Source organism: Symphodus melops (genome assembly GCF_947650265.1).
Source record: "Symphodus melops genome assembly, chromosome: 3".
Taxonomy (NCBI): Eukaryota; Metazoa; Chordata; class Actinopteri; order Labriformes; family Labridae; genus Symphodus; species Symphodus melops.
In genome coordinates this window covers 26,083,030-26,109,636 of record NC_136693.1, presented here as the reverse complement: position 1 = coordinate 26,109,636, position 26,607 = coordinate 26,083,030, and the positions used below count along the sequence as shown (strand labels likewise).

The following is a 26,607-nucleotide window of genomic DNA, read 5'->3' as shown; positions in this document are numbered from 1 at the left end:
CTTTCCTGGAGACACTGTGGTTAAAAGTTTTACAGGGTCAAAGTTTTTGTAAGGATTCTTTTAGTTCTCAAGCTCTCCAAAAATAAGTAAAACATGGACACCAGCGAAGGGCATGTTTTGCTTGGACAGCTGCTGTTTGTTTTTTAAAGTTGGATAGATTTTATGTCTTCACTTCTTGTAGTGGTGATGTGAATAAGGGGCTTAATTTGAACTCATGACATGGCTGATGACAGAATGTGACTTACCTTACAAAGTGAACCTGGCTGACCTGGGTCTCACTGAGCTATGTGTCAACCGTTAGACCGATGTCATTGTATGCCTGCAATAGGTGTTTCTTCTCTTTATAAAAGTTTGATATTGTGTATGTGGTTTAAAGTCACAAAATATTTAAAAATATCTCGTGATTGTTTGAAATAATCCGATATTTATTGTTACAGCCCACACAGATTAGAAAGTCTGGCTGACCTTTGGCTACTGAATCTCATGATTATGTCTTTTCTCTCTCTCTTTTTTTTAAACTTGCAAACTTTAACCAGCCAGCTGCCAGAATTGGACTTGACAGAAAAACAGAAACAAGTACAACAGAACTGTAAGATCCTCTTGCCTTCATTCAAAGTGAGACTCGGTGTGCAGTAATGATTTGGTTTTCCCTCATATCTGTTTCCATTGCTTATGAAAACACATCCTGGTATTGACCATACTACATGTTTATTCCACATGAAATCCAACTATTCAAACTAGTCGGCTGTTTGTTTGTTTTACAGTGCACTGAAAGGGAAGTAAACGTCTGTCCGTGTCCACACTGAATCTGTTTCATTCTTTGCTCTGTGAATTTCATTTCACTCGTTTTTAGACCATTGGACATGTAACGCTTTGGTAATGAAGGTGGACAAACTGAAGTGTGGTGCTTTGTATTGATGAGCTGTTGACTCAAATCTCAACACTCAGAGCCCCGTCAATCAATTCAAAAAACTTTCTTTGTCCCAGGGGGCAATTCAAATGTTTTAACAGGCTGCTGAGTGAGAGAAACAAGTGTCAGTGTTGTGTAGAGACTCCTCGTCCATCTATGTGAGCAAGAAAGAGGAAAATAGCAGTATGGACAGTCCTATAGGAAACTATATGATTTTGTCGCTGGCGCTCACTTACATCTCATGCTGCTTGGACAGGCTGCTAGCTACATTTCCACACTCTGCATGCATAAATGATAACTGTTGGATGGAGGCCTGAGTATACTGGCTTTTATACCAACGTGATCTTACTTTGCTCATTTTGCCTTTCTATGCTGGAATATTTCAAAGAATAGCCACAGTCATGTTCAGATGAATGTTTCCTTTGCAGAAGTTGATCAGAACAATACATAGCCTGGCATCAGGTGCCATCTCCGAACCCTGCCGCACACACCAGACAAGCTAACCTCCGGCCAAGTTATTCAGCTACCTTAAATAAGCCTTGTCACGTGCCTGCACTTCAGCTTTGATGTTTGTTTGTGGTTTTCACACACAAACCTGATAAAGTGACTTTTTTCACTTCAGCCTTCAGGTCTTCAGTGACTGATCATTTACTGAAATCTAACTCGTAAACTCCTTCATACTGATGTTGTCCACTTTAACTGTACAGTTTACGTCACCGATGGCTTTGCTCACAGTTCTGATCAGCAGGATGTTAATTATCATGGCAACATGTTAATGCAACAACACCAAGCCTTATTTTGTCCAATGAATGGATTCATGTCTGTTAAAATATTTCAACATCCAACAGCTTTTAATACCAAATGTTAGTGAGATTGTAAGAAGCTTGTATGTAAGATGTACATTTTCCTTTTCTGTTATCATGATATGTTTTATAAATTCTGTCCCCCGGACTTTTCTGTTCTCCAGAATTAAATATCAAGAAGCTGAATGATGCAGCTTTTTTAGACAATCAATGCAGCCTGCAACCACACATATTCTGTATTCTTTGTAACATCTAGGGTTTCTTTGTCTCGATGAGAGCATCAACAGATTCCCTCAAAACGGTCTAAAAACCAATAGAATATAAAAAAGACAACAACTTTCAAAAGATCTGAATATAACACAGATAGTATTTTCTTTTTCCAGTCTGGTTTTGTTTGGACCTGATGAATGTCTCTTAATAAAACTGTACCTAGGTGGATCTCTGTGTAATTCAAAGTTTGAAAGGTTAAAAAGCCAAAGTAATTTATAACGACTATATTGGTGTTTTTACACATCACTCCTGAGTAACATCTAAAAAGGTTAAGATGGAGTTGCATGTGTGTACACAAGCAGCTGGAAAGTGAAATGTGTGCTCTCAGTGTGGTCGAGCCAACCTGTGAATGCTTCAGGATGAAAATGAAGCTGATTCATTCCTCTCTCTGCTCGCTATGATGGGTTTTTTCACTCTTTCTTCAATACTGTTATTACACAAAACATTGATTATTAAGGCAAAAAACTGTATACCATCACACTGTGTTGCTTTGTCTGCCAATTTGGATTCCTGCAGCATCTTCTCTACATCATGTCTTGCCTCCTGAGACACCTTCCCTCTATCGTACATGGGGGGGGGGAAAGGGCAGGTTGTCCGGAAATGTTCCAGACAAAACGGACCGACTTAGTGCTCTCAGAATGCGTACACACTTTGACCACTTTGCTCTTCTCTTTTAGGAAACATCATTGGCTCTGGGATTTTCATCTCGCCTAAAGGGGTGTTGGAGCATGCCGGCTCAGTGGGACTGTCGCTCATCGTCTGGGTTTGCGGAGGAGGGATCTGTGCCCTTGGGTCCATGTGCTATGCTGAGCTGGGTGTCACCATCCCAAAGTCTGGCGGAGACTATTCATACGTGACAGAAATCTTTGGAGGGCTGGTGGGGTACGTTTGCCTTCTTCATTTGTCACATCTCTGGTTTTATATGTGTCAACTCAGCGACTGTTCTCCCTCTGTAAGGATTAGACTGAAATAGTTCAGGATCGCTGCACGAGAGAGAGAGAGAGAGAGAGAGAGACGGTTAAATAGGTCTGCCTGCAACCAGAATCAGCTTTGAAGATCTTGTGACTGTAATGTAGTCATGTGACATGTCAGCTGATCATGGCGCAGTACTGTAAGTTTCAGAAGGTCAAACGTGCCTGTGTAGCTCATTCATTAAAGGAACAAAAAAATTACAAAATAACAGAAATAAATGTAAATCCGAGGCTAATCTGGAGGGTTTAGCTGCTTTGCCACTCTCAAAAAGAGGTTATAAGCATTAAATAGTACTCAGAAGTTAAAATGCATCGACTTGGAGGGGCAGAAAGAAAGTAACTCTGAATCAGTGGTTCTCAACTGGTGGGTCGGGACCCAAAAGTAGGTCAAGGAGCCACTTTCAGTTGTTCGGGAATGAGTGCCTGGAGGAAAAACACTGGATTTTTTTATTTTTTGACAAGTTTGTTTCTTTGTCCTGTCATGCTTTGTACCATCTGAGGTCCAAACTGCACTGTTTCTCTAATTTATTGAAAAAAATAAGAAATTTGTTTTGTGATTTTTTTAAATTTTGATTTTGATTTTTTTTTTTGTTGGAAGACGTTGGTGGGTCCTGAGGCTCAACCAGTATAGAACCATTGCTCTTAATTCTAGAAAACACATTTTCCCACCACTTTAGGAACTGCTGTGGGTGACATCAACAGAAACCGTTGAACACTTTCACTTCTTCATCACACTGGTATCAAGGCGGTAATTGTTATCTGCCATTACCCTGAGTCAGACTGAGAATAAGGAAGGCATATGTGGTAAAGAGTTTGAAGAAATATTGATTTCCTCTCACTAAGTACATTGGATGTTTTTTTTTCTTCTTCTGTTTTTTTTCTTCTATAGTTTCTTGTTACTATGGAGTGCCGTCCTCATCATGTATCCGACCACACTGGCTGTCATCGCACTCACCTTCGCCAACTACGTCTTGCAGCCGGCCTTCCCAGACTGCTTGCCTCCGTTCATCGCCACCAGACTCCTCGCCACCATCTGTATCTGTGAGTGAAACACAACGGAGACCCCTATAAGCCACGATTCAAAAGTTATTTTGACAGTTGTAACTTGGAGTTTATAAACTTCCAACTCCTAGAGTTCATCTCAGGATCCGTTTCTCCCTTTTTCTTCTACTCTCTGTAAAAGAACGATGAGCTTCATCTGTGTGACTGCTGCTCATGATCTCAACCTCATGGGTTCTTACGTTGATTAAAAACAAACTGGGACATAAAACATTTGATGCTCAAGTTGAAGGGGTCTTCAGCATGAAAAGACCCTTATTGCCTCATTTCATTAGGTATGAAGTCTGATGCCAAACAGTGACTCATTAAGCTGGAATTTCAAGCAGCAAAAACTGGCAAACGTCCCATGCTATACGTTTTCTAAAATGCAGTAAGTCAACTTGCACCACATCAGCACTGCAGCACTCAAAACACGCAGCATATAACCTGGTTATGAAACACACTTTAAATACCTTTTTATTCATCTAAAAAGTGGACTGCATCCTAAATACCAGTGCAACCAATACCCCAGTATAAAAGACTGAGATCTATGCCGTCATGACTGCAAGTGCAGCCGCTACCATCGACACCTAAAGCCTACCTCTACATTTGCCCTCATTCATTGTGTATTTCAAGCAGCTATTTCAAAAAGCACGAGTGGTCGCTTTCTAGAAAAATCTGGTCGTGAAAATGAGATGTTACATGAAATTAAATGTTTAATTGAATGTTGCTATGAAGTTTGAACTGGGCAGTATTACTGTTAGTACTCACTGGCTCAGAGCCAGAAACCCCAGATAAGGAGTGTAAAGCCTGAGTTATGCTTCTGCGTTTAATACATGCCATTGCAAACGATGTCGGTCAGTATAGTCCTGTACAAAAAATGTAACTACGTGTCGAAACGACAAGGACTCAAAGCCCTGTGATTGGACGGATGGGTAACGTTGGCTTCTGGAGTATTGTGTGTGAATTCTGGTGTGAGATAAATGACAGCAGACGACCAACCAAATCGTCAAATCTACTTGCCCGTATCCAAAAATATCAGAAGTGCATTTCGTCCTCCAGGTCACTCAGAGGACGAACAAGTGCACAAACACTCTCCGCCTCAACTGATTCAGCTGCAAGCGACCAGCATACATTACATTTCCTCCGATGTCTCCTCTCTTTCCTTCTTTATATTAGTTGCTGCGCAGTATTTATCTGCTCCAACTCCAACATCCATCTTTCAAGCAGAACTATCAACCAGAGCTGTGGCTCAGACGTTCGAGTCGGGAGGTTCCTGCAGCAACATGTCTGATGTGTCCTCGGGCAAGACACTCAACCCAAGTTCCTCCCGCTGCTTTGTCAGCGGCATATGAATGCTTATGAATGGCTTTAGTTATTTCTGATGGTCACATTACTTAACAACTTCTGCCATCAGTGTGTGAATGGGTAGGTGTGACATGCAGTGTAGAAGCGCTTTGAATAGTCAGAAGACTAGAAAAACACTATACAAGCTCAAATCCATCTACAGACCTGTCCAGTGGCAGACGGCTGCGTTACACCTCACAGAGTTGTAGCACAAGAGTCTCGGACTTGGACTGTAGTCTATGACTCACACTCGAGCTGGACTCGAGCCCTTATTGTGAGGGCTCTGACTCGACTTAGACTGTAGCACTGAACCTTTTACTGATAAAGACTGTTTATTTTTGTTAGTTCGTCGTAAGGCTTTGGAGCTGAGGCTGGCTCATGTGTTCTGGCATGTGTCTTCAGCACCAGTTGGTGTGTCGTGGTGATGCACAGATTGAAGTCCTCACTGTCGATTTTAGGCCAAAGGTTAGTAAAAATAAATATTTTGATTAATAGCAGATCCCACTACAGCAGAAATGATAAATGTCCCTCCTCATCAGGAGAGCCACGGTGCACATGCTCTAGTCACAGTGCTGTTAATGAATCTGCAGACACGTCGACAGGATCTGTCAGTATCTAATGTGAATAGATGAAATGTGTTTTCTACACATCCAAAAGGTTCGACGAACTTTACTATAAATCCTGAGCGCTATCATAGCTGTGTTCAAAATGTTATTTTAGCTGAGTCGTTGAAGTGGAGAAGTCCTTTCCGGAGTGTGTCCACTGTCATGTCAAGTCACAACAGTTCAAAACACTTTTTAAAGCTGTAACATCACTGCACACATGGACACATGTGTGCAGTGATGTTTAATGATCTCATTTAATTTAATGATAGGACTCATCCTAAAACATGAAGACTCAGATCACACAGAGTAAAAGCTCAGCATAGAAGCATTACAGATGAATATATACATCGTTCCTCTAAGGTCATCTTGGGACCGCTCAGACTGAACATTGAGGACTTGACTGAATGTTAAGAATCAGGTCACGGGGAGTTGACATTTACTCAGATAACAAACACTCGACTTGGATTCTTCTTTGCTGACTCAGACTCGAGGTTTGATGACCCAACTTCAACTGCAGCTTATTGTGGGCCTACATTAGTAAAAACATGTGGTTAGTTTAACAGACTAGCCTAAGTTTAACAGAAAACCTTGTCTGTTAGTTTTGAAGGGGAGGAGTCGTCCTGATGAAAACCGTGTGAAAGAAGAGGAGGATCAGTTCACTTTACAGCCTGCTGTGCTGTTGATCCTGTATTTCTCTGTGTACTATGATGCAACATAACAAAAGTTCAGAGAATTGACTGGCAGGAAACACACCAAGTCAATGTTTTGGCGAGTGGTGATTTTAAGAATAAACTTTTAGGAGGCAGCCTTGAAACAGATTCATCTAAAATCCAGCAGCTTTTATCTCCTGGCTTGAAGATCTTATTAGACTGTGAGTTCACATTGTGCTCATGGCTGTCACTGTCATTTATTTTCAACTTTTTTGAGGTGCTGTGATCTATTTCAAGCCCCATGTCTGATCACTGAATCTTCTTGACGTCTTGTGGTTAATAGCCGGTTTGTTCTTGTCTGAGCCGGTGGAACCGACGGAAAAAAGGTATGATGAGTATCTGTGTGCGTGTGTCGAGCTGGAGCTCACTGCCGGACCTCCACTATTTTTGGCGACAGAATGCTACAACTGTTGGTGGTTGGGCCAGGAGGCTTGTGTGTGTGTGCACGTGTTTGCATGCGTGTGTCAGTATCAGTGTCAGACTATATAATGGTGCCAGCCTTTGTGGACGCCGCTAATGAGTGGGCGTGTCTGCGCCATTGTGCATTGTTTGACAGTGGTCACCGTGATGCTCCTGACACTCGGCACCATGGAAACAGGAAATGGGCAGGACACCTTGCACACCAATGATGCAGAGTTCCTATTGGCCTGATGACACTGTGGTTGGCTTTTTGATGTTTCCATTGGCTGCCGGGTACCGCCCTCATCCTCCATCCTGATCCAAAACATCACATTGCCACTCTCTATTCACAGATTGAAGTTCTGAAACTCTGATCAGCTGTGATAAAAGCTTTAAGGTTTTCTTTGAAGGTATTCTTTCTACCACCACACTGAGACATAAGGCTGGACGGTAATAATGATATTTTATAGGTCTGCAGGTTATGAGCAAAAAGATGTTTATATACATGTGTAACATACAATAAAATGATTTTAAATAATGTCAGAGACTGTAAATTAGCTTTTAATTGTTTTATTTTTTTATCAAGCTAATATTTTTCATGCTTTCTACATCAGACAGGACAACAGAATAACGGTCACTAATTGAGTCAGTCCTCACATTTGACGTCATATCCTGGTACAAATTTCTCTCCGAAAAAAGCAAGGAAAAAAACTCACTGGAGTCCTTTAACATGCAGCTGAAGTCACCAGCACCACCCGGAGCTGACTGTCTGAACTTTAGATGAAATCAGCGGAAAGGACCGCAGTCAGCATCACTGAGGACTAGGGACGTAAGGATTGATCGTAAGGCAGTTAAAAATCTACTCCAAGGTGTCACGGTTCACATCAACACTTTAAAAAATGAATCGCAGATGCAGGGTCCGTAATCAACACCAGCCAAACGCCAAATGAGAGTAGATTTTCAGTCTGGTGAGTACATTTCAGAGGGTTATGTATTTGCCACAGAGCAGGTAAATGATCAACCATGAAAACTATGCTATGAGTATTAAGCAGACATTATGTAGCTGCAGCTTTACTCCTCTCTCCGCTGCCATGACTGTGAGCACTGTGACACACCAAACTCTTCACCACAAAAATTAAATTAACAATTAACCTGAGGTTTCAGTAGTTGTATTTAAGGAGTGTTCTTTGTAAACAATGACTGCGATTTGTCATGCAGAGTTGGCATTATCATTTGCCTCTGGCAAGGGAAAAATCATTTCAACACTAGGCGATTCAAAGTGCTTTCTTTATACAGGACGTGAAAGGCATCATGACCAAGGAGAAAAACATTAAGAGAGCATGAAATAATCATTCAAACAAAGTGATACAAATATAAGATGATAGAATAAAAACAAGTTTGAAAATAAAGGGACCATTTGAAAATATGGAAAAGTGCAGTTTTAAATAGTTCAATATAATTTCTTAAAAATGTTTGGTTCAGTCTCTGGGGACAGAACAAACATCCATATCAATCGAAGGATAAAGCGTTATTCACAATAACAAGCATAGCTGGTCTGACTGACAGGCGGGCTCGATGTAACGGTCACTGGGTCTCTTTGTTCTTGGAGAGGAAGAGACTCGGCACAAGGAGACAAGTCATTCAAAAAAACTTGAATGACTTGATTTTTGAAGGTCTACACCAGATTTGCTCTGACGTAGTATGAGAGACAAACGTACAGAGTTTTCGACTGACAAAGTGCTCGTTGTCTGGGTGTATTAGTTGCAGCATTGGTTTCTCAGCCAATTGGGATGAATAATCTGAACGTCCAGTATTTCATTGGAGAGGAGATAAGAAAAAGTTGGCTATCTTGGCTGCAGCGGGAAGATAATTACCGTAAATTCCGGACTATAAGCCGCTACTTTTTTCTCACACTTCGAGCACTGCGGCTTCTACTCCGGTGCGGCTAATGCATGGATTTTTTATGGGGGACAATGAGCTTCTGCCGCTAAAACATTTGACTTCGTCACGTCGGATCTTAATATCAGTCATTTTGCGCTTCATGCACGCACCCTCATGATGGAAAACACACGGAGAAATACATATGATGCAGCTTTCAAGTTAAAGGCGATCGACCTGGCTGTCAAAGAAGCTAACAGAGCTGCTGCACGTTAAGATGACACTGACAGCGACAACAGAGACTGAGGAAGTGAGTAATGAAGTCATTCTGAGGCAGTGAATGGATGGACTTTTTCTTGTGAAATATATTACGGTCATCTTTTTCATCAGCCGTGTTACAGACACCGTCGGCTAGGCTTCGTATTGTAACGGTTCATGTTGTAAAGTCAGTAGTTGATAATGTGTTCATAATTCCGATTATGTGGAGAGTCAGTGAATGCACCAGCGAGAACGTGTTGAGTGGCTGTATGAGAGAACGCTGGGGGAGAGAGTTGGATTGTTACGGCAAGTTATGTGTTGCTCTCTGCTGTAAACGGCGTGGTCACGGCCGACAGTGATCGGGTTATTAAAAGTTATTATTTGAACGCTCTCGTTGTCCTTTAACGTCCGTATGGACGCTACAGTATTTGCGGATGTTACCGGTAGCCTACGTCTGTGTAAATACCTCTTGTTATAGCGTGGACACCTGCGGCTTATAATCAAGTGCGGCTTATATATGTACAAATACATTTATTTACTTATTTTTAGCCGGTGCGGCTTATATCCAGGTGCGCTCAATAGTACGGAATTTACGGTAAGTATTTTCTTTTGCTTGGCTAAAAATGTTTTTGTCAAACGGTCATTGAGATTAACTGGATTAAATGCTGTTCTGCGCTCCTGAGTCGTATTGAGGCCGCTGTTATGTCAACTGAACTTTCCTTGGCAAAGTGTTTATGAATGTGAGTCAGCCTCGATCTGCCCCCCCCCCTCCCTGTGAGAGTGAAGCATGTGAGTCACAAGTGACCCGAACTGTGAGTATATGTGTGTGTGAAAACCAGACAAGTCCAGTCGAGGGCTGATTGTGTTCTTCTAAGAATAGGAGCATTGGAGAGCTCATGAAAGCAGCATCATGTGCCTCAAACAACCTTTTCTGTATTATATCTTTATCGCCTTCATTTAAAGATACAATATATGGATTCCACCGCCAGGAGCTCTCAGTCAAAAAGTCAGTCTCTCAGTCAAAACAATAACAGATGACGTCGAGGCCAGTGGGGAATCATGGGAGCCCCCCTCCCCCCCCCTCGTGTGGGCCCAGCTTGTGTTTTTACCTCATCAGTGTAGAGGTTCAAAAATGGTACAAAGAGACGCATCTATAGCTCCGTGTTTTAAGCCAGATGAATGAACGATATTCCAAACAACAAAAAAACTGGCTTCACATTTTGTTTTCAATGCATTCTTCGGATGAGTTCATAAGTTCAGATATGCTGCTAATCTAAAAAGTGACTGAAGGTCAGAGGCATATTTCTTTAGGTTGCCATTTTGACTAATTATCAGAGACTTACATTTAGTGAAGTTGACTTTTGGACGAAGTAATAAACTATGGAAACAGCTAAACACTGTCTTAAACTTTATTGCATGTAGACTAACTACTGTAATTGGTATTTGAAGCAGTTCATCACATTGCTAAGAAAATAAAATTGAGTTATTTTTAAATGATGCTGAAATGTGTGGCACTTTCCCACATGCATTGCTCTGCAGGAAACTATGTTGAATGGGTTTGCAGAATGTGGAAAAAACTGAGATGCTTCTCTTCTAAGATTTAAAATATTTATTATTATTTTTTTACTGCTCTTTACTCAGTAGAATTCCAAATAGAGCCACACGAAATTCAGCCAGTCTCACAGATGACTGGAGTGATCTTTAAGTATGTACTGCACTAGTTCATAAATAGACCATGAATCCATGGATTAGTTCATCCATAATCATTTTGAATAAAAGATCAATTCTGAATCTGAAAAAAGTCTGCTAACTGGAGCTACAGCCTCGGCGACCTGCGTTACAGCTTAAACACAAGCTCGCCTGCATTGTGGGCCGACATTTATTAGTTTAATGATCGAGTTATTCTGGTGCAGACTAGCGAGGGGGAAGACAGTGAATCACACCCAAACGTCCTCTTTGTGCCCTTTTAGGGATCTATTTATGTGAATCTTAATTTTTAAGAAATAATATAGTTACTATAAATGAATGGGTTATTATCCTTTTGATGTTTGACTACATTGAGTGAAGGATCACTATGCTATAAATAGACTCAGCTATGTGTAATAGCTGTGACAGCTGCTGGTGTGTCCTGTTTTCCTTTGTCTCTATACCACGTTCAGAAAGCGTTACGAGACTTCTACTTCAGGGTAAAATGATTCAGGATTGAATCATAACGATGGATTGTTGATCAAAAATGGTCAGTGTTATCTGAGCTTGTGTTTGTATCTGTTCATAATAAACAAAAGTTGCTTAAATGGCTTTCACAGGAACACTCTTTCCCTTCAGCCCTTCAAATGCCTTCAGTTATTTTTTTGTGCGATCCCTCGTGGGCCCCTCGGAAAGGAATCCAGCAGTCATATAAGTAACCGCTATAGGTATCCTGCAGACACTATGGATGAAGCAGCACAAAGTGTGAAGGCTAAGATTGAACCCAGACATCAGGCAAAAATGATTTCAATGTGGTTGGATGACTTTGATCACATGTTGGCCGTCGTAGACTACCAAACATATCCTGTTCTTTTTGAGATCATCATTGACTTTACTGAACGAAGCTCCTTTAGATTGACCAGACAAGTAAATGTTGGTCTGCAAGTAGGTTTAAAATACAGTAGTTCACCGTGTAAGAAAAAAGACCTTAAAGTGATCTTCACATTATTCACACCCTTGTGAGATCAGCTTTCTCCTTGTTCTGTCATGACTAAAACAAATTCAATCATTAACTTGTGAAATGTCTTAACAAAACGATTTGTCTCACTGCATTGATTATAAAATGCCTTAATGTTAAAAAGCATTCATCCATAATGAGTGGCATCTTGTGCATTAAAAAGTAATTAAAATAAAAGATTAATGCAGAAACCTACAAGTCAGAAGAATAGAAGAAGTCAGTTGGTGTCTGGGTTCGTCAGCACAGACGTGTTTATGCACAGCTCTATGGAACTGCAGGATGCAAAGCTGTTCCTGTCAACAGAGGAATGCTGGCTGTCATTATCTGTTCACAGACACAAAACGCCCCTGAGCAAAACTGCCAAACCCAAAATGAGCACACACAAAAAAAACCAAGTCAAACCACATCCGCATCATTCACCTTTTATAGTCATGATTATTTTCTTCTAATTTTATGAAGTTGAATTACATGGTGAAAAGTCGGATGGTAAAGAGAGAGAGAGAGAGGACTTTTTTACGTTGGACGTTTTTAAAGATGATCTTTGGGGCCTTTTGCCTTTATTTAGACAGGACTGCTTGAGATTGGAAATGTGGGGAGAGTGTGTGACGCTTCTCCTCCGAAAGACAATCATATTTCTATATATGTATATTATAAGTATATTATTATTCTTTTTTATTTAACTTATAGTGAGTATCAAAAAGTACAGATGCTTTAAAAGAAAATATAGATCATTCTGCAATCATATTTTAAAACAAAGTGCCTTCAAGAGTGGTAACACTTTAGTGCAATATAGACAGACGTGACAGTCTGCAGCAGTCTTATTTCATTTTAAACAAGAAATTGACCATTATTGGTGTCTAGGATTTCTATCTTTGCAGCTTTACTACTATCATATCTTGATTTCAAAATCTGGTTTTGTACCAACCCTAGTCTGGGGGGATTGTACAGTTAGACACGTTGTGGTGGATTCACAGCACTGCCTGGGAGGTTATTGCCAGTTCAGCAACTCTAGGGACCAGATCCTGGACCAGGAGGAGGCGTGCACAAGATTAACCCCCCCCCCCCCCCCAGATAAATCTGCACCAAGCTGGGATCAGAATCCATTAAGAGTAAAAGCAGTAATTAGTTTAGTATTCTGGTGCTGAGGCAGGGTTCAATAGAGGAGGTGACAGCAGGACACAGATTTACCTGCGCTGTTACATTTAAAACCCACTGGCACCTCCTTCCTGTCAGGGTCAACACAGGGGGAAAGAGGGTGAGGAGGTGGTGGGGATGGAGGGAGGGGGGTTCACAGGAACACAAACGGAAATGCATGTCACACCCAGAGTGGTAAGTGACTATAAAACACAACGGTGTCGTAGGGGGGTGAAAGCTCTGCCCGGTGCCACCGAAAGCTCTTGCCAAATATTCACACGTGTGTGTATGTGTGTGTGCCAGCGGAAGCAGTTTGTCTGATTTCTGTGGTGGGAGGAAAACCTTGCACCGGTGATGGATGACATGGTCGATAACACCCCCTGCCCTTATACACACACACACACACACACACACACACACACACACACACATATATAATACTGTGCCATGGCAGCAGAGTGTTTTTGTCTAAAGAGAGATCAGAAAAGACTTAAAAAGACAAAGAACACTTGTTTGTTTCAGAGATTTTTAAGCTCTTGTTTTATGTTAATGAATAAAATAAACAGTAGAGAGAGCTCCATCATCCCCTCAGATTATATCACTCATTGCTTCAATTAAACTCAACTCCTGTTTTGGACTAGGGATGGTGATGGTCACCCATTCTGTCTTGTAACCTTCAATCTCAAGTCGAGTCACAAACATTTTCTTTGGAATAAAACTGAATTGCCAACTAACAAGCTCATCAGCATTTTTCATCATATTAAACCAAAATGGTGCACCTTTGGTTATCTTCAGGTTGGAAAAACACAGCCCAACTTTTTACAAAACTGATCATGAGATAAGACTTGTTATTAAAAGTACATCAAAAGTTAGTAAGTTGGATTAAATTGGCTTCTTCATTGGGCCTATCCCCAGAAACCCATGAATGAGCGCTCCTCTAGAAGATGTAATGAACCAACAATTCATGACGTTTACCTTGCAGACATCTGAAGAGGGGAATTTTGCTTCACTTTGATCTGAACTCTTCTCAAGTTTCTATATGGGAAGTAAAAAAAAAAAAAAAAGCAGCGCACATAAAAAAAATCCGCCCTGGCAGGAAGTTGTTAAATGCAAACAGCTGGCTGTTTGTAACTCTAATGGGATTAGGAGTTTAGTGAAATAGGCGTCTGGTAACATTTTAAGGCAAACAATAAATTCCTGATATCAGACTTTTTCTTTGATCATGCAGTGAATACATTTGAATGATGCCTTCAAACTGTCTGAAAAAAACCATTGAGTCCATCACCTTCTACAGTAGCTGCAGGCCTTATGAGATATCTTTATTGTCGTCTTAAACAGCAGAGAAGAGGACATAAATACTAGTCTACTGAGATCTGTCGCAGATGAAAACAATCTTATTTTAGGATGTTTTTTTTTTATTATGCAACCAGGGCTTTACCTTTATATGACTTCAGTCTGGTGAATTCGACTTTTCAATATAATCTGTGGTCTAAAGGAAAGTCTGCACGCTCCATATCAAAGTAGTATATTATCTGAAAGAACACAGACATTGAGTGTGCTGACTTCTGTGTTTTATTGTCGTCTTGCACCTGAAGGTTTATTACTTACTTTTCAATGTTAGTCTACTGTGCGTGCCGCGCCCGTATGTCAATGTGACAGAGTTTGATTCCTCCTTCAGACAAGGATGTTCAACAGTTTTTATATCCAGGTAATGTAGCGCCTGTCTGAGTGAAGTTTAAACCATCAAAACATTAAGAATCGTGCAGCACATGGTAAATATTACAGCACAAATAACATTTCACTGCAGCACACACTGTATGCAACCCCCCATTAATGAAGGTTTAAAAGCTCTGCTCTTACTGTTGAGCCTGAAACTTTGTAACCTGAAGTCTACAGGCGTCTTCCAATAGACTTTGAATCCAGCTTTACCTTAAAGGAAAAGTTTAATGTCTCCACCCCCTCCCTGCTGAGCTGCACGCTTTTAAATAATGACAGCTGGATGGCCGTTATGGAACATTGTTTTTCTCTCACATTTGGGCGTAAACAGACTTCTGTTTGTACAAAAGTAGAAACAGAAGTCTGTCTTTTCCCGACTCGCTCATCTTGCTGCGTTTACCTCCCGCTTGTAAAGGCTGCACTTCAGCGGCTGGAGAGCCACTTCAACTCGGCCGGATTGGCTCACTTGGAGTTCATCCAGCTCTTGTTATGGTGGCACTCACAGACGGGCAGAAATGAGGGTCAGTGTGTGAAGGTCAATGAAGTGCACAAACACACATACTTTGTGCATGTAGGAAACGGGAAGTACCAGGACTCGTTTGGACAGGAAAGGTGATCTTTTGATTTGTCTTGTGTGTGCTGACAGGAGGAATGTGTTGTCAGTGTGACAACAGATCTTAAACTTGGATATGACAGATATGAGTCGGCAGAATACATGGAGTCCAGTTAAACTGACATGGACAATGTACAGTATGTTTCTTTTAAAGACAAAGAGAATACTGCAGACTCTGATAGCTTTACACAAAGATTGAATGTGGGAGATGTGTTTGTTTACATCTTTCTACTTCTTGAAGGACTAAATGAAATGTTTCTGGTGTTTTATAGCTGTGGGTTGATTGTAATTGTTGTGTCTAGGGCCTGACTGATATCTGGCAGATACTGATACTGATATTGTGGAGAAAAAGAATCTGACACCGGATCAATCGATCTGTAGAGATAGATAGATATAGATGTTATGTTATTGTTATGTATGTTATTGAATCCTTGGAAAAGATATACAGTGTCAGAATCTCAAAAGTTTTTAATTGCAAAGTACATTTAGACATACTTTGTGTATTGGTGCAAAAACAGTTTACATGGGAAATTAAGCCGGTGTATCAAGAACTTAAAAAAATAAGCAATTACCAATATATAAAATAGAATTTAAGAAATGTCAAATATAAAGAATAAAAACACTGAATGTACAAAAGGTGCAATGAAGTGCATGTAAGAAAATAAATTTAACAAGATGGTCAACAGGAGAGTAACTGTGCATGTACGTTCATCACCGCCTGAGGGTGATGATGCTTATCCAGACAGCACTGTGCTAGTGTAATACAATGAATAAAATGCTTTTTGACTGGTAAAGACATCAAGTGATATCTGTACAAATCTGCAATAAAATTATCCCGACGTTATCTAAAGGTACTCAGCACATGATGCAGGTGACCCTATCTGATTATTTTCAGTGTGAATTCTGAAATGCAGAGCCATGTATATTTCCAGCAACGGTCCTTTTTGAAGAGGGGTTAGAAAGCCCATTAATGGCAAATGTAAAATCTGACTGAAAGTAACATCCAGACAATCTAGAAGCAGACAAAGTGACAAATGGCTACCAAGCACCCACTAGTCTGTTAAACTGTGCCCCTTATTGAACCGGACGATGCAAAACTCTTAGTCTAAATATCATCAAAACAGATATTCAATAAAAACAAAGTCTACTCCTGTACAGTAAAGAAGAAAATAAGTTATTGACACTGAGCTGTTTACGTCTCTTCTGTCATAGTGCACAATGCACTTCTGCTTTATTGTGCAGCACTGGCGGTTGTTGCGTAATCGACAGCACAATATGAAATGAAGTTTACAATATAGGTTTTCTTCATAAAACAAAAACTGTTTCTCACTGTCAGTGAACACCTAACAAAACAGGCATACACATAGAACAACACCATTTCTAAGACGGTGGCTCAGAGACATTTACACGTTTCAGTCCCGTTTCAAACGGTCAACATTAATGCTAAAACAAATGCAGTGTGCTGAGATCTATGAGGACAAACTGCAGCCCCTCTACTGACTCAGCCTGAGGGTGTTTGAGGAGTAGAAAGGCAGGGATACGACCTTGCATGCTCGTCTCTCAAACTGTAATTGTATCTGCACTGCTTGTACCAAAGCGAGCGCAAACTCAAACTAGACAAGCGTGTTCAAGTAGGAGGCAGGATAACTGAGGAGCATTGTGCAGTATTACTGACATGTGGGACCAGTTAATTCTGAATTTAGCTCACAAGATCATAGGTCTGAATATGTTCTTTTATGAAATGTCCTTTACAAGCTCTCAAAATCTGGCTTGAAACGATACTTTAAGTTCTTTGTTCTCAGTTTCCTTTAAACATTCTGAATCAACACGTCTCTGCTGTTTATGTAATGTACAGTATATGTTTATGTGCTGACCAGTTACACAGTTTATAATGCTTTTTGTTTAAGTTCCAATAAGGCAAAAGGGTTTCTTGAATTACTTAATGTATGTATTCCTCTGATATCAGTAGGTTATTCATTTCATGCCTGTTTGCTCTTTCAGTGTTCTTGACCTGGGTCAACTGCTCCAGTGTGCGCTGGGCAACGAGGATACAAGATGTTTTCACTGTAGGAAAACTCCTCGCTTTGGTTCTGATCATAGTGGTCGGAATCGTCCAAATCTGTAGAGGTAAGCTCTCTCACTTTCTCACTCACTCATTCACTATGTCACCTGGTCTTTGTGTCACAATTGAGTGTCTTTTCTCACAGTACCACAAAGCACTTGATTTGTTTGTGTGAATAAAACATGTAATAATCGTCATAGCAGCAATGCACCGTCACAATCAAACAACCCTGACTAACATTCAAAATAAAAAAAAGATTCTTCAGCCATTCCCTTTCACACCTTCCTCTCTCCTCCCTCAGGTCACTACGACGCCCTGCGGCCCAGCACAGCCTTCGAGTTCAGTCAGGACCCCTCAGTGGGACAGATCGCGCTGGCCTTCCTGCAGGCCTCTTTCGCCTACAGCGGATGGAACTTCCTCAACTACGTGACGGAGGAGGTCGTGGAGCCACGCAAGTACGGCTTGTTGTTTAATCTCTGATTGTTTCATTTGTATCTCTCACCAAACAGCTCTTTGTAACTCTCAGTCATATGCGCTTCTACCTTGGGACATAATGTTCAGCCATTTAACTTGAACTCTACAGTACCGTCTGAAAGTTTGGTAAATCACATTTGAAATTATTATCTGAACTCATGTCAATATTTTTGAAGGAACCTTCCCCGCGCCATCTACATTTCCATCCCGCTGGTGACCCTCGTCTACACCATGACCAACATCGCATACTTCTCCTCCATGACTCCTGAGGAGCTGCTTGCCTCCAACGCAGTGGCAGTGGTGAGCAGACAAATGTTTTCAAAGTAGAGACATGAAGCTGTTTTCAGTGTGTAGAAAGAGCTGTCTGGAAACTTTAAGAGCATCCTCGGCAAGGCACACCTGTTTATAAAGCACAATTCAGCAACATGGTAATTCAAAGTGCTTCTCACAAGACATCAAAAGCATCATGACGACAAAAATGAATGGACAAGGACATTTAAAACGAACCATAAAAATGAAAAAACAAGATCAAATAAAAAAGAACTAAGAGACTCAGCAGACCTGCCCCGTTTTCAGGGAGTTTGTTCCAGACATGGAGTACAAAAATTGAACACTGCTTCTCCACATCTTGGTCTGACTCAATGGACAGACGGCAGACTTGTCCCAGATAAGCTGATTGGTATGGATGGTTTGTACTGTAACAGAAGGTCAAAGCATGAGGCCGACCACAACTAAGCAATTAATCAGTCAATAAGATCCAAGTGCACCTACTGCAAAACAGTCATGAGTTTAGTTTGTCAATTGTTTTCTATGATGACTTTAATCATTAAAAAGCGGTGTCCCCCCCTTCCCCTCAACACACACACACGTGCGCGCGTACTGCTTAAGATGAGCCTGGCAATAGACTGGTGTAGTTTTGAGTCCTAAAACCAGGAACTGAGTTAGCATTTTAGCGCCATGGGTTCCTAAGTCTAAAAGTCAATGGGGATTTTGAATGGGTTTGTGTTTAGACGCCTGAAATAAGGTCTGTGGTTAACACAAGGTGAAGAGATGTTGACGTTTTGTTAGACGAGAAAAACTACCTTACCCAAGACCCCACTTGTGACTTTTAAAGTTTTTACGCGAACTTTAAACGGCGGTTGCTAACGAGTAGCTAACTGAAACTACAGTGGTTGTCACAGACATTAAACATCATCACGCCAGGAACTCTCTCCCTAATCCTCCTTACAGCCTCTAGTCATGTTTTTCAGTGCTCTTGCAAATATTAGGTTAATAAACAACTTATTAAGCTAACGTTTAGCTATTTTGTCAAATCCACTGATTAGATCGATGAAGCATAACGGTCGTGACGTCATTATAAATCGACCGCGGTGTTGTTCGCTAGCGCATAACGTTAGCTTTTTACTTCTCTCGGCTGCATTAACTCTTCAAACTTCCTATAAATGATGTTCATCTGTAAAGATTATCCCGCTAAACAAAACAACAACGCGTCAGAAACGTGTGTTTGACACAGAGGTTATTTTCTGCAAAGATCCAAAATCCAATGCAAAAATCCCATAGGCGAATTTTCGTAGGAACCACCGGCGCCATTTTTTCGGGTTGGCCTACAAAAATACGTCATTACTACCCCAGTCTATTAACCTTGAAATGACAAGCAGCCATTACTGCATGGGCACCTCCCTACAAACATGCATGTTTGAAATCCAGCTAAGAAGTGAACCACAGGGCACACAACACATCGTTAGTGATCAGTTATTTTGGCACCAATGATGGCCCTCTATGAGTGACCTGTCGAGGACATTTACTTCTTCACCAGAAGATAAATGAAATGATCTCTTGTATGGCGTTCCTCAACGAGCTAGCTACCATAACCAAGTAAGACTTGCATGTAATCATTACAGATCAGTTGTAGCAAAAAATAGGAAATGCATGCTTTAGAATATCTATAAAATTGTACTTTACAATGCAACTAGTTTGTGGTGATTAAATTCACCTAACTAACTAGTAGAAGGAGTTTGTTTCATAAAGCATTTTATCATAAATATATAGTGGATGGTCTGGTACTCTCTCCATATAGAAACAATGTCTACTTTGTTCTGATTTAATACTGTTCAGATTGCCTGATTCATGTACTGTCATCAGTAACTGGGGCACCTACCTAACTAATGTCCAAGCGTTATATAGAGGGAGTTGATGAATCCATCAATATGTTTATCACTCAATGAAAGTCATTAATGTGATCCACCAGATGTTTTGTTGTTCCAGACATTCGGGGAAAAGCTGCTGGGAATGTTTTCCTGGGTGATGCCTATCTCCGTCGCTCTCTCCACCTTTGGAGGAATCAACGGATATCTGTTCACTTCCTCCAGGTAACACACACCTTTTTTTTTACTTCAACTTCAATTCTAAGAGAGTTACTACCTGCACGTGTAAAGCTGATAATCTATTGATAGAACTGTGCTTGTGTTTGTAGGTTATGTTTCTCTGGAGCAAGAGAGGGTCACCTGCCCTACCTGCTGGCCATGATCCACCTGAAAAACTGCACTCCAATCCCAGCCCTGCTGGTCTGTGTGAGTACTGCAAGGTTTTCTCTACTAAGCTAAGCTCATTGAACAAATAGAAAAACAAAGCAACAACCTCAGGCGTTCAAAAAATAAAGCCAATGTGAAAGTTCAAAAACCTGCATGTCATAGCTATATAGCTGTTCTGATTATGTTAAAGGTATAATAGCAGCAGAGAGAACTCCCACCAGCCTAGACGTCATCTTTTGTTGTTTTAATTAAGAGCTCCATGGTGATGGAGTTTACAAACTGTGCGTTTAAAGGTGAGAGTTTTGCATAACCAGGGGGCATGGCTCTGAAGGACTGACAGGTGAGCACATTGTGGCTAAAGATCTAAAGAGGAGGCTAAAGACTAAGCTTTTATGACTCTTTTTCTGTTTCTAAATCGATCAAATTTCCGAAATGGAAACCACCGCTGTTGAGCTTTAAACTGCCTTTTCAAAAACCAATGGGTGACAAAACGTAGTCAATGTTTTATACAGTAAAAAAAAAAAAAAAAAGGAGTAACCCTGACATCATTCATTGTTCAGAAGCCTCAAGTTCATCTTGTATGAAGGCTACTTTGGTAGAAACTAGTCAATCACAGTTCACCATTCCCTAAATGATATCCTGCTGTTTTATTTTAAAAGGATCATAATTCACCAAATGAACATCATGCTGTTTTGGAGATTAATTGAGACCATAAAACAATCATGAGGAAAACGTTAGCTGAGGTTGTAAACGAAGTGAGGGGTAGGCCCCTTGTCTCCTCTTGTTTCATGCAATCTGTCTCCCCTTGCTGGACATTTAAAAGCATGGCGGTTGAAGGCTCTTCTGCATTGGCTTTACTTTTGAAAACCAAGGGTCTAAGTCAACGTGTTTTATGCAGTCTATGGTCAAGCTTCAATAAACACAAAAAAAGAATAAGTTATTGTAATCAAAAGTATTTTCTAAACCCTGCCTTCATCTTTTACAGTGCTTTGCCACCATCATCATCCTGTGCATCGGAGAGACACATAACCTGATCAACTATGTGTCATTTATCAACTATTTGTCATATGGAGTAACCATTGCCAGCCTCCTCTACCTCCGCAAAAAGAGACCCAACCTTGCCAGACCCATCAAGGTACAGAAGCCCTAGAACCAAAGATCCACTGCAGGAACATCACTGAGGAGAAGTAACAAGTGATACATGCCTGTCTTAGCCAAACTAAAACAGCCAGGAGGGGTCTCCAAGGAAAAGAAATTGTAACTGTAACTTAGCTAGCACGCTAATTTAGTACACGTACTAATGGTAATCCTGCTACAATGTAACAGCAATGTAATGCTTGGCTGAGCAGGAAGTAAAGTTCCCACTGAGAGGCAAGCCACTACACTGAAAAAAATGGCTGGATTTATGGGAAAAGAACACACTGTCCAAGAACAATTTTCATTACAATGATCAAATTTAAATATTATTTAGTCTTGAAGGGCCACAACATTAGCCACTGCTTATATTAAAACTCCCAAACTTCAATACTTCTTTTACTTCCGAAGTAACGAAACGTTATAACATATCAGAACAGACACACTAACTATTTTTTACTTTCCTCCTTAGCGAATCTGAAAAAAAAAAAAAAAAATCAAACATGACCTGAGAGAGCCGTCAGCAGGATCATTATGGACCATGGCTGAGGATGTCAGTCAGCATGCAAATAAATGGATTATAATATGGCGCCCCTTAGTGTCAAAAAGGCAAAGTGCATGTGGGTAGTGTGTAACATTTCATTTGTCAAATCAATTCAAATTTTCCCTGTTATTAATATAAAATATAATCTTATGTTGTGATAATGAATTAATGTGAGAAAGGGCTGGACCTCAGAGAGAGAGACAGGAGTACAGACGTCTTTAAACAGACAAACAAAAGAAGTAAACACAAGAAGTACAAAATATATACATAATTTTATCTTATTAGTTTATTTCATGTTCTTAAATTCCAATACATTCAGTAACACTGCAACATATTTATCTCAAGCTGTATTCTACTACAGCACGTACTTATATTAAATCCTTATATTTTAAATGCTAAATGTAAATGTATTGCAAGCATTCAAGCAAATACATTAAATACAAACATTTAAAGGTATTTATCATAAGCGCTGTGCTAACTAATATAATGTCCATGTTTTAGTTTATTTTCATTCATAGGAGAAAAAACAGCATAAAGTTGTGAAACAGTTAAAGGCTTTGCTGATAAAAAAAAAAAAATTCATGATTTAATTTCACCTTCACCAATCAAGGCCATGCACAGCTTTAACAGACGGCTGTTCCGTCATGAGCCCGGGCGGTGCAAGGATTTGTAAAAACTAGCCCCTTGGTGTTCTCTGAAGTACTGACTGAACTGGACCACTGCAGGATTAGAACAACATCTAATACTTCAGGACGGGATGTTTGACAGTATGAGCATGGTGAATAATAGTAAATGTGCAAATGTGTAATAATACTATGTGCAGTTATACCCAAAGTTCCCACGTGGCATGTGATGAGAAAAAACAAACCTCAGGATTTTGGTTGACCGTGTGTATCTGTTCTGTGCAGGTAAACCTGTTGATCCCCATCACCTATATGATATTTTGGGCAGTGCTGCTGTGCTTCAGTTTGTATTCTGAACCAGTGGTTTGTGGCCTGGGAATGGTCATCATGCTGACAGGAGTCCCAGTTTACTTTGTGGGTGTTTGGTGGAAGGACAAACCTAAATGGGTCTACAGGATAGTCGGTGAGCTGGTCTTTGCAACTGTACAATACACACACAAAAAGGAAAACAAATGCATACATTTAAAGTCTGTCCTTGATGTTTAACCACACCTATTATGTTTTGTGTTGCAGAAAAAGTCACATACGTTGGCCAGAAGGTGTGTTATGTTGTGTTTCCTCAGCAAGACCCTTCAGAGATTGAACCCCTCACTGCCTCCAAAGCCACTGATTGATCAGTGCAGCCAACCAGGACTTCCACTTTTACACCAACATCTGTACTTCCAGCTTTTTGTGTCAATTTTGGAACGGTTCCTGCACGGTGCAAAAAAAAAAAAGATGGTTGTAATTGGGGCATTAGTTGGTTACGCCCTAAAACTGCGCAATGTGTTTATATTTTATTTGCTGGTTTGACTGTACTGTCTTTTCATTATTCTTATATGTATGCCAAGTTTTCTTTCTGTCTTTATCTCATGTTCTGCTCACTCAAGGAATCTGTCCTGTTCTCTAAATCCAAGATGTGTTTCTATAATTTAACTAAATCCTTGACCTAATGTGCCTTATGAAATGTATATGTTGGTTTAGTGTATTGGTTTGTGCGGGTATTTTGATGGCGTAATAACTTCTATGAGGTCAATATGCAAGCAGACTCTGCAATTAGCAATACTTGTCTATTACTCCTGCTGCTTTCAGCTGTTTCATTAATTACTCACGTTTACCATTGTGGATGAATATCTCTGTGTCTCTCTGCCTGGCTACAGTATCTGTCTTTTCATTCGAGTTTGCAGCCCTTGCTCTATTTGTACTTTGATTGCTCTACTACCACTCTCTCCTCAGAGAAACTGTAGGTGCCTTCCTGTCATTCTTACAGGGATTATCTACTTAACAGAAGCGATACCAGCATTAAGCACAGCACAGGAGACACAAGAGGATGATGGGAAGTTTGTGGCTGTTTGGAATCAGCTGACCTTCTAAGAAGCTGCATAATTATAACACGTTTGACAGAAGGTTCCACACATTTTATGTTCACCCATCTCTCTGTCATTTATTTGAGATTTGGATATGTTCTCATGTTCGGGATTGCCACTGTGAACTCTTTCAAGGTGCTTGCCTCTTAAGGCAAACACTAAATGTCTCACCTGATGTCATGATACGGATAGTATCATCGGCAGGTTGATAATATCTACAGAATACACATTGACGCGTTGAAGGATGGCTGGCTGTTGATGTTCAATTGTGCTCCAGCCGAAGACAAAGATCCACGACGATTACCCACGACTTTGAAAATATTGACACTATATAATTAAAGAAAAGTCCAATTGACCAACCATGGACTTTCTGTGCTCGAAGGTAGCAACTCAGTTCTGTCAGCATCCAAATGTTCCCGAATTACAATAGTTAAAAAGATTTCCCCACGGACGTTGTGGTACTATTACTTTAACACAGTATGCATAAGTGGTGAAAGAGACCTCAATGTTTACATTCGGTAAAAAAAATCATACAGCTCTTGTCGTAGCTGTTTATGGCTTACAGAACATATAAAGGTGTGGCCAGTGGCCTTTTTAACGTGATGAAAAGCCAGCATTTTGTCCTCCTGTAGGCCAACAGATACTGGGAATTACCAACATTATCATATCGACAAAAGGAAACGCACACTTACAACAGTATGTATGACTATCTACCATGTTCAGGAGCTGTTGGCTCAGTTGAAATCTGTAAATACTATGTAAAAAAAACTGTTACAGGTGCACCAGACTTCTACAAAGATCACATTCCTCAGACATGTTACATACTGTACAATTGATGGGTGTACCTCTGTTTTGTAAAAGAGTGTCAAGTTGTAAATTCATAACAATGTAATTGCTTATTAAATATAGAAACTTTAAAAGAATTGTTTTATTCTTAAATACAGTGAGTTGGTCTTGTGTCCTCAACAATGTAGTCTCAGTTATTAAGCATGTTGCAGGTTAAAAATGGTCACTTCCTTGTTGCAAAATGCAATCCACAGACCCCATAATGAAGTGGAAGTAGATAGCCTCCTGACTAAACAGGAAGATCATGTGGAAGTGTTTGTCTGTTTAATGGCTAGCATGGGACTATGAAAGCCCATTTCTATTAATTAAAAGGCAATCTAAGCATTGATGAATAAGAAGATGCTCATCTTAAGGCATAATAATGAGATCAGAAGTCACAGTCTTTAAAAGTTTAAATTATGAGATGGAAAGTAAATTAGAACGAGAACTATATTAGTAAATTAGTTTATTTTGACAATTATTTCACTGTGTTAAAAAGTCAAAATGAGGAACTTAAATGTGACAAAAGAAAATGTTCCAACATTTTATTTTACTTCAATTGAGTATAAATGATATGCATCTTAAGTGCATGGGGTTTTTTTGGGGGGGGGGGGGGTTCAACTTCAGGGGCTCTGCAGAATTCAGTCACTCCTGGGATCGATGTTTTTGTTTGTATCAAACAGTTTAGTGTTACTTGTTAAAACTCGATGAGGCGATGCAGTTGACACAAGTATTGTCTTTACATCGTCAGCTCTAAAAATGAAACAGTACGACCTTGTGGCATGATGAGCAACTTACTGCGTGAGGGCATCGGCTTTGTCTTTGTGCGACATCCAGGAGCGTTTATAACCCACCGAGAAGATCTGTCTATGTTAGGGATCCAATTCTTCCCAAAACAAAGGTCATCCGTTTATGAATAAGTTTTAGTGAAGAAGTGTAACTTCTTTTAGCTCACTCAGCTAACGTGGACGTTGCCAGACAGAGGCATAGCAGCTATCAGCCAATGAGAAACTTTTTCCCACATTTGGTCACGTTACAACAACAAACGTAGATGTATGTTATTGTATATGTGATATGGATCAACACAAAGTGGCGCATAATTGTGAAGTGGAAGGAAAAGATATGTAGTCTTATCTTTTTTTCAAATAAGACAATGAAAAGTATGGAGTGCAACCCCCTTTGCTCTGATACCCATAAATAATATCCAGTGCAAACTGCCTTCATCTAATTAATAAATTGAGTCCACCTGTGTGTAATCTAATGTCAGCATAATTGCAGCTGCTCGGTGAAGACCTCAGAGGTTTGTTTAGTGAACAAACAGCATCATGAAGCCCGAAGAACACAGCAGATTGGTCAGGGATAAAGTAGTTGAGAAAATTAAAGCAGGGATGGGTTATAGACAAATAACCAAAGTGTTGTACTTCTCACGGAGCACTGTTTGATCCATCATCCCATCAGTGGTTTTTCAGTATTTGTTGTTTTTTCTTTGTTTTTTACTGTGCTTCTAATCTCAACGGCATTGGCAATGAGGGAAACCTTAGGGTCCTTTCGAGAATAAATAAAAGTTTGAATCCCAAAATGGAAAAGAGTACAGCAGAACTGCAAACCTACCAAGACATGGCCGCCCTTGGTATAAGCCCACGCTAACTCTG

General features: G+C 40.2%; 1 protein-coding gene across 1 annotated transcript in view; it reads left to right on the top strand.

The window, feature by feature from the left end:
- The window catches only part of slc7a10a (solute carrier family 7 member 10a), a 29,545-nt gene extending 4,476 nt beyond the window's left edge, over positions 1-25,069 (top strand). Inside the window, exons 2-11 of the mRNA XM_079338720.1 lie at positions 2,661-2,865; positions 3,844-3,995; positions 17,358-17,483; positions 17,720-17,873; positions 18,069-18,192; positions 20,158-20,261; positions 20,366-20,462; positions 21,409-21,558; positions 23,010-23,187; positions 23,298-25,069. Of these exons, the coding sequence (XP_079194846.1) occupies positions 2,661-2,865; positions 3,844-3,995; positions 17,358-17,483; positions 17,720-17,873; positions 18,069-18,192; positions 20,158-20,261; positions 20,366-20,462; positions 21,409-21,558; positions 23,010-23,187; positions 23,298-23,398 (1,391 nt within the window). The 3' untranslated portion in view covers positions 23,399-25,069. The remainder of the gene's footprint in view (positions 1-2,660; positions 2,866-3,843; positions 3,996-17,357; positions 17,484-17,719; positions 17,874-18,068; positions 18,193-20,157; positions 20,262-20,365; positions 20,463-21,408; positions 21,559-23,009; positions 23,188-23,297) is intronic.
- Positions 25,070-26,607: the final 1,538 nt, after the last annotated feature.